A 13,899-nucleotide genomic window follows, 5' to 3' on the forward strand; every position below is an offset into this window, starting at 1 on the left:
CTACTACTCCAGATAGAGATGTTAGGAGATGTATACCAGTATAGGTATAAAGGATGTGTACAAGTATAGGTGTTTTTACCCCTATACTTTTACACCTATACTTGTCAGAACATTGCTAAAGATAATTAGCTGGAAGAACCAAGAGCTGATAGAGACCACAGGAAGGAAAAGTATCAAAAATGTTTCAGTGTGTAGAGTGGGAGGAAGAGAGACAGTGCCCTAAGTACAGGTGGTAGTCACAAAAGAGTTTCCAGAGGAAGATAATGAATTGACTGGGACACACTGATCTAGAAAGCCCAGAGCACATGCTGCTGTCAGGGTGTCAGGAATGAGAATCTGCAGCCCAAGAAAAGAGGCAAGGGGTCATGGGAGATTCTCTGACAGGGTCCTGATGGCTCATGTCTATGATAAAAAGAATTTCCTAAACTAGAGATCTTTGGAATTCATTGCATTAGGATTTTTCTGTTAGAGTTTTCTCACAATGTGTGAATTACATGACTGAGTAGCCTGATTAGGGTTTGATTTTTTTAGTCAGGCATATTGTGCTAATGTAACATCTTAGACTATTTCTATACCATGACTCAATAATCTTTCATTGACTCATGGAATTTGTACTGATGGACTTACTTCCTCGTATAACCCTCCTTTGGGTCATAGTTCCAAATGTTCCCATCCTATGCTTTTTTATTCTGATTTGAGTTTTTTCATACTCAGAAAACAATTTCTGAGATTGTTGAAGGTGACACATTATTTTAAAATGTGGAAAATACATTATGTATAATGCAAATACCAGGAACTAATCACTGTTGTTAGATGTTTTCTTACTACAAGTATGACAGTACATATACACATGCACACACATGTGTGTATATGCATGTGCACACATACAATACATACATGTATAAAACATGGCCATTATTGTATAAATCACATAAGGGCACACAAATTTAATATTGTGGGTTGTATATTGCACATTCTATTCTGCATGCAATCTTCAGTTGCAATTATATCTGTGTATATTAAATGCCACTAAAAGTTATTCAAACTCTTTGTGTTTATGTTCTGCATAATATTTCACAGAGCTGTCCTAATATCGAAGCACTCTGCCATGAGACAGTTCAGTTAGGTGTAGGTTTTGAAGAATGAAGAGTGATATCTCCTACACCACATTCCTTTGTGAGGAGGCTCTCTTTCTCATCTGGACTTTTTCTTCTTACCAACACAAATCCTCATGATGGGTATTTTTAGGTGGAATCATGTCATTGCCCACTGTGAAAAGCACAAGAATGGTCAGGATCATTAAGGCAATGGAGAATGAGTGTGTTTAACCCCCTTCCCCCAATCAATTGTTCCTTATATCTCTCATTGTAATCATTTTAAAAGGTGATTTTCACCTGCTTCACCACTTTCCACATTCTCTCTCTCTCTCTCTCTCTCTCTCTCTCTCTCTCTCTCTCTCTCTCTCTCTCTCTCTCTCTCTCTCTCTCTCTCTCTCTCTCTCTCTCTCACACACACACACACACACACACACACACACACACACACCTAAATTGATACCCAAACATGAAGACATTTTCTACGTGGTGGTGTGCACTTTGCCAAGAAAGAGCAATTCGTCTTAGGAAATTAAGTTTAAGCGATATTGTCTTCCATTTTGTAACAGTGAAGCCAGAGGCTAGGGCTGTGACATGAGCTCCAGAAGCAAGCAGACCCTGTGCACACGAATTTGCAGTAGTAGGACTGGACAGAGCACCATTGTGTTGATATCTTTCTGTTTTTACAGGTGCCACAGAGTCATTTTATGAGTCTTCACAGTGACCCAGGCCATAGAAAGACAAATATAGCTATAGTTTTGCTGAGTCCAGGTTTAAAGTGTCTCATTCAAACAAAAACATAATTTCTAAATCAGTCCAAAGCAAAGCCCAACCTCTTGAATTCTATGCACTCCCCCATTAATTCCCTTTCTTTGCTCCAACTTGTTTCCTTCAGTGTTACCTTCTCCATTTTAAATATCATCAGCTGATAAATCAGTTGACAGAGATCTGCAACAGTTCATTCTAATACTGAAGATGAAAAATTATAGCCATAATTTTTTTCAGAAGAGCAAGCAATGGTATGCATTTCTGCACTGAGAAATAGATAGAGGCATGAATGAAGATACTAGGGGCAGGTAACATAAGACTTCAAAGTCAATTTGATTTATTTCCTAACAGACTGCTATTAGACAACCGTACATATCCAAAGTTATTAAAGGAAATTCGGGCTCTTGGCACTTTTTAAAATATAGGCCTTTTGGAGAGAAAATTACCTTAATTACTAGATGGATGAATTCCTAGGAAGAAATCCCAAAATTCAGGATTAGGCTTTCTTCAGTTTCTCACTTACCAGAAGGTAGAAAAAATAGGACATTTAACTTCCAAAACAAGGACAAAAATGTAATGGAATATTCATGGGCTTTTGAACATACCCAAAGGTAGATGTAGTTTCATAACCATTGCTAAGCAATGGTAGGACACATACACCAGTATGCAAGTACACACTTATACACATGTACTATGGAAAATTTTATCATACAAATAATACAAATTGCATAGAAAGCACAATGTATAAAATAAACCAATTAGTATTCCAATAATTCCCTTTGCTTGGATATCTGTCTCCATTACTTTGTTTTCCATTTTCTATGAAATAAATCTAGTTTCTCTCATGTTCTGCTTACATTTTGGTAATTTCTTAGAAACCTGAGCAGGCTTCTCTATCCCTCTCTCTTTCCTTTTTATCTTTAATGATTTTTACCCAGTATTATTTCATTATCTTTCTGATTCTCAGTATTATCAACCTACTATCTCTACCCAAACACTTAGGTGTGCTCATCATATAAAAAGAATATACTACAACATCCTATATCAGAAGATAGGGTGAAAATGAAACTTCTAGCTGATTTAAATATAAGTATATACAGATATAACTATATGAGTGTATGAATATGTACCTATATAACTATATAGGTATATGAATATATAACTAAATATTGATCCATCAATCCTATGATTATAAATAGAATGTCTGGGCTCCTGTGTTCAAAGGAGAGGCATCCTGTCATTTGTCAGTTGCAAAATGAGCATCTTCTGTTTATGTCCCACTATGCCACTTCTGTCTGAGCTCTCTTCATCTTCTACCTTTGAGGAAGGCTCTGCTATACTCACCCTCTTACCCAAATCCCATGAGTCAAAAGTCCTCCACAAGTCAAAGGATCAGGCCTGAGCAAGAACACCATCTTACCAATTAGTGGATTTGGTTGAAATTAGTGAAATGTGGCTTATTTGAGTCCTAAAGACCTCCAGGGTCTTCCCCACAACTTATGTCATTTGGAGTGCATCCTTCAGCTACAAGCACAGTCATTAGATACCATCAACCACCACAATAATCACAACTGCCTCCATAAAGCAGTTAACATTGCATCACTTTTTTGCCAATCCTGGGGCTTGAACTCGGCCTGGGCACTGTCCCTGAGCTCCTTTTGCTCAAAGCTGGAACTCTACTACTTGAGCCACAGCACCATTTCCCACTTTTTCTGTGATTAATTGGAGATAAGAATCTCACAGGATTTCCTGCCCAGGATGGCTTCAAACCATGACCCGCAGATCTTAGCCTCCTGAGTAGCAACGATTACAGGTATGAGCCACCAGTGCCCAGCCAACATTTTATAAACCAAAAAGCCCTTTCATATTTATGAAACATTTTCCTAACTTTATTTTAGTAGAGATTTTGCTTTTGCTAATAGTCGCTTACTATATTTGGTTGTTCCTTTCTCCCTGTACTAAACATGTAAGTAGATAACTTCCAGGCATTAGTAAAATCTTGAGAAGACTGACAAAAGAAGAAACTTATTTGCTAATGCATGCTACCTAATATCATCAGTGCAAGGGTGCTTACCCTCCTGCTTCAATAGTTTTCTCTTTTATCAGAAATGAGACAGTCACTGTAATCCCTTGGTAAGCATCTGGAAATAACATTAATAATGATGATAATAATAATGACCTCATAGAATGTACAATTTGAGGGATTAAAGAACATTTACGAGCTTATTGTGTCATAGTTAATTATGATGTGCCAAGTTTTCTTGCCACCTCCTTTTACACTGGTATTTCCTGCTTAGATCAGAGAATTAATTATAGTAAATGGTGTTGTTGCAAAGAACTAGCCTCATCATGAAGCATATGCCAGCATAAAGATTATGAACTGCTTTAGTGTTGCTTTTTAAAGATGATTTATTAATGTTTTGCATTGTATAAGATTCTTTATGATGTAATCATTTAGTGTTTATTTTATTGTGTGTACCTTCTACTCAGAGGGTTGGCATTATTGTTCCTAACAGTGACGGATACAAGCAGATCATGCCTTATGACCTCTACCATCCCCTTCCTCGGTACGTAAATCAATCATCCTGATGTTAGAATTAGCAAATCAGTCTTCTGATACTTTTGTAACTATATATTCATATAAACATAGATAGATAGATTGTGATTTTCTTTAAAAGTAAGATGGTAGATGGTAGATTTTTACATTCCTCTTAAGCTCTGCTTTTGAATATATTGGCCTACTCAGACTGTAAGCTTGTCATTCAAAAGCCATTTTAAGATAGTATCATATTACAGTGGAGTGGACACAGTAATTCACTCCAATTAGACATAGTGTGTGGATTTATGTTATGTCTTTCTCTAACTCTCTTTGTCCTCTTCTATGTTTCCTCTGCGATAGGACCCTAGTCATTAAAGCACTGTTGCTAACTGTTAAGCAAACACAGAGCCTGAAGTATTATCAAACACTATGACTGTGGAATTCCAGATGTGGTATGATGCATACAGTTTTAAATGTCTTCTTGTCATTTTGAAGAAATTATGATTAAGAACCAAAGGTAGTTTTTTATATCCTTATTATTCAGAATACTTTAGAGGACATTTTTTAAAACATAAAATTCAATATTGTTGAACACAGCATAATGTGTTGTGTTATCTTTTGTTGTGTTCTATTGCCACTTTTTAAAATGTAGAATAGTGTTTTAAAATTGGAAAATATTTTTGGTATTAGAACTCATTTTTAGAGAATGTATTATCTATACAATACATTCATAAGAAAACTGGAGTTGCTGAAAAAATACACTTATTAAATGCATCATCTCACACATTGGAAACTGTTTTTGCTCAATTTTCTTTGCTAATTTGCCCCTCCAGGAATCAGCTACAATTTAGAATCAAATATTTTGATTTAGACTATAAATAGAATAATCTAAGTAGTTTTCTCCATCCCAAATAAAACCAAGCCAGAAAGTAATTGTATTCTAAATAGTTAAATATAGAATATTTGTTTGAAAGTCTCCAAATCCCTAATGAATTAATATGTATTAGATGTTAGATGATCTCAAGGCTATCTAGTCTAATTCCCCAATGATTCCACTTCTCCTGTTCCTTTGTCAGCAGTCATACCCATATACCATAAATATGCAAACACATATCTACAAAAATTAGAACTGATATGTGCTTAATGCTTGTGTATTTACACACACACATTTACACAAACATCTACATATAAGTCATCATCCAGTATCTTCTTAGATGCAGGCATTGCACTCACTTTTTAACATGTTAATGCTAACATGTAAGAAGGGACATTTGATTTTTCCTAGATACAAGTGTTGTTGCTAAATACTTTCCCTAAATGGCTATCTTTTCGTAGCCACTTTCTGATGATTATATTGATAAAGACAACGAAAGACTGTCATTTTGCTAGGTTGATCCAAAAGTCATCTCATTCTTGGTAATTTAATGAAACTACCAAAAGATCAATTTATGTAAATAAAAATTCTCTTTAATTTCAGTTTTTATTGGGACAATAACTATTCATAGAATATGTATCTGTTTGAAGGAAGGATATATATTAAAAGCGAAAGCAAAGTTAGGTGTCAAGAATGAGCAACATCACATTTTTTTTGTAATGATAGCTCCTAGATTTCTGTAATATGGTCTCTGATCTCTCTTGTTCATATTTCTCTGGCATAGCCAATGCCTGTCTTAGGTTAGACTTGATCTCTTATTTAAAAAAAAAGATTTCCCACAAATGCCTAAAACCCAATGGCATATTGAAATGGTCACCCCTCATATTTGCACCATGCCCTGTGTTGCACTTGGTATACCCATGCCACACAAGATGAAGAACAATTAAAAATGAACAGACTATATTCCATACCTTTTAAACTTGTATTACTTAGCTAATTCTGAAGATAGAAATTCCACTCTATTGACAAAAATCATTGCAAATAGGACCTATTTCTATAGATGTGTTTTCATTTCATCAAAATAAAGCTCAGAAATTATTCTGAAATGGCGATCACCCACTAATCAAGGTAGAAGGCTTTACTTAAGATATTTATATAAGATTAAGACCAGAGGTATAGCTACAATGTACTACTGATGAATTATTAGGTTGTTCTTCCCACTTTCAGTCTTTGAACTAAAACATATTGAATATGACATAAGAATGTAGTCTAATGAATCAGTCTTAATTAATTTATGCTACTTTTCTATATTTGTTAATTTTGAGAATTTCTTAACTAAATACATTCTGTATTTTTAAAAGAAATTAAAATATATAACACACAAAACCATGTAATGTTCTTTCAGAACACGTTTCCAGGAAGGACTTTGGATATATCTTCTTTTATTCCAAGAACTCATCCTGGCCACTGTATTAAGATTTCTTGTCTAATGCCCTCTGTTGTACTTTAAAGCACCCAATTATGCTTTTCTTTAAATATATTATTCAAGGATTCACATATAATATTCATTCCACATATAGAACTACAATTGTATTATGCTGGAACTTATGTTACACATTCCTAGCCTTGTTTGTCTTTCTGTGATCAATGACATTGAAAAGGATACTTATTTATGTTCGTGAAATTGCACTACAGTCAAATTCAAATGTTGAGACAGAAGTTAATGACTCACACTTTAGAGTCAAGTTTAGAGATTTCAGAAAACCTATTTTAAAATGTGCTCTTTTATAGTATCTTGATATTTTAGATTAAATGTACACTAAAAATATGTTATTAAGCCAGGTGCCAGAGGCTCATGTCTGTAATCCTAGCTACACAGAAGGCTGACATCTGAGGACTGTAGTTCAAAGCCAGCCTGGGCAGGAAAGTCTGTGATACTCATTTCCAGTTAATCACAAAAAAGCCAGAAGTAAAGCTATGGTTCAATTGATAGAGCTCAAGCCTTGAGCACAAAAGTTCAAGGACAGAGCTCATACTGAATTCAAGCCCCAGGACCGGCCAGAAAAAAAAAATATATAGTTATCACTGGCTAACTGTATATATATATATATATATATATATATATATATATAGAGAGAGAGAGAGAGAGAGAGAGAGAGAGAGAGAGAGAGAGAGAGAGAGAGAGAGAGAGAGAGAGAGAGAGAGAGAGAGTTAGTTAGTTAGATAGTTAGCCAGTGCTGGTGGCTCACACCTGTAATCCTAGCTACTCAGAAGGCTGAGATGTGAGGATTTGGGGTTAAAGCCAACCAAGGCAGAAAAATTCATGAGAATCTTATCTCCAATTAACCACCAAAAAGCCAGAAGTGGAACTGTGGCTCAAATGGCCAAGTACAGAATAATATGTCTCCATGAGGTGTTTTTGCAGTATGTTTAATTTAGGTACTCAAGTGGATCAACTCTGTGATGTTTCATTTCTCTCTAGTTAAAATGATATCTCTCATAATTAATTCAAAAGGAGGTCTTAAAGTTTCTTATCAATTCTCAACAAGCAGAATAGAATAGACATAAGAAAGACAAGTTTGGCTTGATCAATCTCAATGCTTCTAATTTTAGAGATGTCAATAATCTAAATCCACATGAGGACAGAAAAGAAGCAGGCAAAGATATCTCTCTGGGTCTGGACCCAAATGTTTCAGAACTGTGTAAAGGCTTTGAAACATTGACAGAATTCTTTTCAATGTTATTGGCAATATTGTTATTTCCTACCCCCTACACAGCTATATTCTGACATCATAAACCTTTTCAGCGAAAACCAAACCTCTTCACAATTTCAGGAGTTCTTTATTGGAGGAACTCTTTCAGTATCCTTCATCAGAGAATTAAGGATGATATTAACCTTTTTCTCCTCAACCCAATGATGTCACAGTTCAAGAATCAGAATTATGTGCAGTCTATGAATCCCAAAGCTGACAATGGCAGAAGCAAGGGAGGAAAAGCTATTGCCTACATTATTCTTGTATGAGCTTCTCCTATAAAAGTAAACCCAAAGTATGAAAGTCATCTGTTAAAAATGAAGTTGCCAGAATTCAAGCTATGAGTATTAATTATTCAACTTTAGTATTGATATCGATTCTTAACGGTATTTAAGTCATTAAACTTTAATATGTATCTTGAAACAATGGGGAGATCAGGACCATGAACTGAACTTGCTTCTTATGAACAGGTTACAGACAGTATAGATATCCTTGTGGACAGCTTCCCAAACTGCAGTCTCTTACATTTGTGTATCATTTCACAGTTTACAAGGCCTTGTAGCCAATGTTGGATCCTTTTCTCTTCCTCAGATTTCAGATAACAGATGGCATTTGGTTTGCTGGACCATAGCCTCTGAGAACTCCATGCCCCCAGTACACCCAGGGAACGGGGTTGTGTGACAGCTCACTGAGGAGGTGTGGTGATGTGCATGTCTGCCCTGATGACTCCCCTTGCTTCTGTAGGTGGGAGGCCACCCCATGGACCGCGTGCTCCTCCTCCTGTGGGGGGGGCATCCAGAGCCGGGCAGTTTCCTGTGTGGAGGAGGACATCCAGGGGCATGTCACGTCAGTGGAAGAGTGGAAATGCATGTACACCCCTAAGATGCCCATCGTGCAGCCCTGCAACATTTTTGACTGCCCTAAATGGCTGGCACAGGAGTGGTCTCCGGTAACTGTGCCCTCTTTCTTTGTTCATTAGGAGAGTAAGTCCACTCTTCCCTCTCTCCATCATGGCCCCACCACATACCCTGTGTGGCTCCATGCGTCTCCTCTTAGGGTTATTAGAAGCCTACCAGCTTAGCTTTTGGAGATGGAATGCCTCCAATCCAGTGTGACAAAAACTAAATGCCTTTCTTCAAGTTACTTTTACAAAAAACCCTTAGTGTTCCCCTCTATGGGCAAAGCAAATGCTTTTTAAGAGTAATTGAAGCTAAGCCTGGCGCTATTGGCTAATGCCATGTAATCCTAGCTACTCAGGAGGCTGACATCTGAGGATCATGGTTTGAAGCCAACTAGGCAGAAACATCCATGAGATTTATCTCCAAATAACCTGCAAAGGAGCCAGAATTGGAGGGATGGCTCAAGTGGTAAGGCACTGATCTTGAGTGAAAAAGCCAAGCAAGAGCTAAGGCTTTGAGCCCTGAGTTCAAGTCCCAAGATGGGCACAGAATGAAAAAAAAGTAGAACTGAAGTTAATCATCCTGAATTGGTAAAAGTTAACTGCTTTGATAATTGAGCTCAGTAGACCACAGTTTGACTTTTTTATTTATTATGCTCTGTATATATCTATAAAAAGTGTGGTTAGATTAAAATTGAACCTATGTGTATGACTCCTTGGAAAGAAAAAAGGACTAAATGAAAACATCCCAACAATTAAAAGGAGGATCAAGTAGAATAATGTAAACTAAAAATTATAGACTTTAGGAAACCTACAATAATCCAGCTTCAAATGTCATTCTGGGTTTTCTGATTGTTAATACATAAAAGGAAATGGTAAAGAACATGGAAAGTTGAAGAAGTAAACCATTGTGTCCTTACCCACAGAAAAGATGGAAGGTTTTCCACTGAGTCTTGTGGCTTTGTAGCAGACAAGAGCTATGACGTTTTCGTGAGTCTAGAAGTCCTACAGAAAGGTGCTGATGACTATTAGGGGTACTAGGTCTACCTCTGCCCATTAAACTCATTCGTGTGAACATTATTTTCCCATTTTAGTACAGTCAATTGAATTGGGTTTGCTGCGATATAAATTGATTATAACAGCAGTTTAAAATAGCTTAATATTGGGGCTGGGAAGGTAGCTCTGTGGTAGAGCGCTTGCTTTGCATGCCTGAGGCCCTGGGTTCAATTCCTCAGCACCACATAAACAAAAAGAAAAAAGCCGGAGGTGGCGCTGTGGCTCAAGTGGTAGAGTGCTAGCCTTGAGCTGAAGAGCTGAGGGACAGCACCCAGGCCCAGAGTTCAGGCCCCACAACCGGACCCAAAAAAAAAAAAAAATATCTTAATATTAGGCACCAAGCATGGCTCGGTGGCAAAGTGTCTACATAGTAACTATAAGGCGCTAAGTTCAAAACCCACCAAAAGGATACATCAGCATTTAAAAATCTCTTAGTATTCATGTGGGGATATTTTTGGACATTGGAGTCATTAGCAATGTAATAGAAACAGTGTAGGTAATTGAACTTGCACATTCTACAAATCTTTTCGGCATTTGATTTAGACTTTGCATGCAAAGGGTGCTTCAGGGTTGCAGACTGATTCATACAAACCTCAGTTGAAAGTGGTTTATTTTCAGCCACCTTCACCCCCAATAGTCAAACAGAACTTAGATCCCCTGTCTTGTAAGATGCGATATAAATCTTCAAAGAGTCCTTGTGCCCAAAAATGCCCTTATTTTAAAACCCCGGAGCAAGAATTGAAGACAAGGAAGCAAGGCTTTGTCTATGAGTCTCCTCTCTCTGGTCCTCTCTTCCCAGTGCACAGTGACATGTGGACAGGGCCTCAGGTACCGTGTGGTCCTCTGCATTGACCATCGAGGATTGCACACGGGAGGCTGCAGTGCAAAGACAAAGCCCCACATCAAAGAGGAATGCATCATACCTACCCCCTGCTACAAGCCTAAAGGTAATTAACTAGAAAGGTGCTCTTTTCCTGTCTGTTTATTATAATGTGTATTTGGATGCAGTTTTAGATCCTTTGGGATATTTTTTAAGTATCCAAGTATTCTTAGTCATGGCTCTTTATAAGTTAAATTCTACTAAGAACATTTTCAAACATTCCAAATTTGATTGCAAATTTTTATTAAGCATTGTGTATAGGAATCTGTGTATAAAATTATCTCTCAATGAGAATAAAGTACCGGTAGCTCATACCTGTAATCCTCACTACTTAGGAGGCTGAGATCTGAGGAATTATCTCTCAATGAGAATAAAGTACCGGTAGCTCATACCTGTAATCCTCACTACTTAGGAGGCTGAGATCTGAGGACTGTGGTTCAAAGCTTTGCCAGATAGGAAAGGCCATGAGACTCTTCTCTCCAGTTAACCACCAAAAAGAGCTGGAAGTGGAGCTGTGTGCAAGTGCTGGAGTGACAGTATTGACCCAAAAGCTCAGGGACAGGGCCCAGGCCCCGGTTCAAACCCCAGAAATGGCACAAAACCAAAAAAGTTATCTCCCCAGTCATGAAGTTGCTTGAAGACTATGATGGAAAATACCATACATGTCTTCTTAAAAGGGAATAGATTTTCAATGCTCAATAGGCAATGTACTCATTACCTTGCTCATGTAACTGTAACCCCTCTGTGCAGCATTTTTAGAATAAAAAGTACAAAAAATAGATATGTAACTTACTATATTCTCTCTGTTAAAAACAAAGGCATTTGCTGGGCATTGGTGGCTCATGCCTGAAATCTGAGGATCATGGCTTGAAGACAGCTAGGGAAGACAAATCTAGGAGACTCTTATCTCCAACTAACCAGCAAATATCCAGGTATAGCTCAAGTGGTAGGGTGGTAGCCTTAAGTTAAAAAGCTAAAAGAGAATGTCCTATCCCTGATTTCAAGCCACAGTACCTACCTGCCTACACACACACACACACACACACACACACAGACACACACACAGAGACACACAGAGACACACACACACCAACAAAAGGGAATGCATACAAGCATCACATGTGTCTACTTTGCTAAGCTTGACATATACTATAGAGTCTCATAGTTCAAGCTGATGAAAGAGAAAACATTAAAACATTAATGTGAAAATGAATTCCAGAGCATAAAAATGTAAAAATATCTGAATTTAGTAGATATATAAAATAATTTGTACTAAAAAAAAGATTTTAGAAAATTTCTACTTAGTACTTACTTAATACAAGATGTATTAACATTATACCCTATTTCCCAGATTAGTATAATAATCATTTCTGTGCCACAATTTTTTTGCCAGTTCTGGGACTTGAACTCAGGGCCTGGGCACTGTCCCTGAGCTTCTTTTGCTCAAGGCTAGCATTCTACCACTTGAGCCACAGTGCCACTTCTGGCTTTTTCTGTGTATGTGATACTAAGGAATGGAACCCAGGGCTTCATGAATGCTAGGCAAACACTCTACCACTAAGCACATTCCCATACCAGTGCCACTATTTTTAATAGTCTGAGTGGATAGAATAGGAAAATCTGTCCACAAACCATCCAGATATAAGGTATTCTTTATCATATGACTCCTTTAAATTTAATGTTAACTAAATTCTAATATTAACTAAAATTTATTTCTTTAAACCATTAAATTTCTTTAAAAAATCAGCCACAATCTAACTCTTCATTATGCTTTCTGTGTGAAACATTATGAATCTAAAATCAAAAAATCCATATTAGAAATCCTAATTACTTTTTTTAATTTTTATTTTTTATTGTGAAAATACTACTGTACAAAGGGGTTACAATTACATAGGCAAGATAATGAGTACATTTCTTAACAAGCATTGTAGCCTCCTCCTTTGTTTCCCCTTCCCATCCCTTCCCATCTTCCCCCAGCCCCACCACTGAAACCTCCTCTCCCCTCCCCCGCCACCAAAGTTGTAAAGTTCATTTTTTGACATAACAACTTGTACATCTCATTGTTGCAATGGCTCAACCTGTAACCCTATTTAAACGATTTGTTTTTTTCTTTCCCCTCCACAAATTATACCAACATCAAATACAGTGAAAGCAGGGGTTATACCGTGGGGGAGGGACATACATTTGTTAGGAAATGGAAAGACTTGGAAAAAATTATATTAAGTGAAGTAAGCCAGGCCCAAAGACACATAGGTCCCATGGTTTCCCTTATTTGCAATATCTAGTATATGTCTGAGTCAAGCAGAAAAGGTCAGATAAGTTGATATTAGGGAAATGAACCTTAAGATCTGTATTCAAATTTTTTTTCTTTCATGTGATTGTTTCTAACATATTTATAAGATATTTCTTTGTTGCTTTGTATGTCCCAATTACTTTTAATAAGTACATTTCTCTCTCCTCTTCCATTTTCTCATCTGTACACTGTAGAAAATAATCATATCTGCCCCACAGGTCATGGTAAGGTTAATGAGATATAATGCAAGTATGACAGCCCGATGTATGGCATATATATATATATATATATATATATATATACATATGTTTATTAAGTTCTCTCCACATGTCCCCTGTCACTGTGGCCTGTCATTAACATTCTCAAATATTAGACAAAGTAGCCACAAGAACGTCTCACAGGATTCATTTCACATCAGCTATGAAGCATTGCATGTCTCCCATTTGTGTCCAATGGAAGACATGTTACTGAGACACAGAGAGCTCATGTATGCTGTCAGAAGAAGCTTCTTTGATGAGGTCAATTAACTGGGGTGAATAGGGGTGTTGCAAAATGATGGATGCACAAGGTACAGTGCTGCCGTGGTTCAAATGTCAGCAAATCCATTTGCCTTTTGGCAGTTTTATGTTTCTCATTTTATTTTCTGAATAGAAACAATGGCTGCAATATAGCAGACAAGTAGGACGCTCCTACCTAAAAATAGTCCACTATTTACTAGCTCTATCTTTACTAAGCCACTTCAGA

General features: G+C 37.0%; 1 protein-coding gene across 2 annotated transcripts in view; it reads left to right on the forward strand.

Moving 5' to 3' along the window:
* The window catches only part of Adamtsl1 (ADAMTS like 1), a 393,459-nt gene that overhangs the window by 197,834 nt on the left and 181,726 nt on the right, over positions 1 to 13,899 (forward strand). The window contains exons 10-12 of one of the 2 annotated variants that reach the window (XM_070007848.1): positions 4,379 to 4,429; positions 8,773 to 8,977; positions 10,782 to 10,929. In XM_070007848.1, coding sequence (XP_069863949.1) covers positions 4,379 to 4,429; positions 8,773 to 8,977; positions 10,782 to 10,929 — 404 coding nt within the window. The remainder of the gene's footprint in view (positions 1 to 4,378; positions 4,430 to 8,772; positions 8,978 to 10,781; positions 10,930 to 13,899) is intronic. The other variant, XM_070007857.1, reaches the window with a different exon arrangement.

Source organism: Dipodomys merriami, unplaced genomic scaffold (genome assembly GCF_024711535.1).
Source record: "Dipodomys merriami isolate MVZ:Mamm:240054 unplaced genomic scaffold, mDipMer1.0.p SCAF_11, whole genome shotgun sequence".
Classification (NCBI taxonomy): domain Eukaryota; kingdom Metazoa; phylum Chordata; class Mammalia; order Rodentia; family Heteromyidae; genus Dipodomys; species Dipodomys merriami.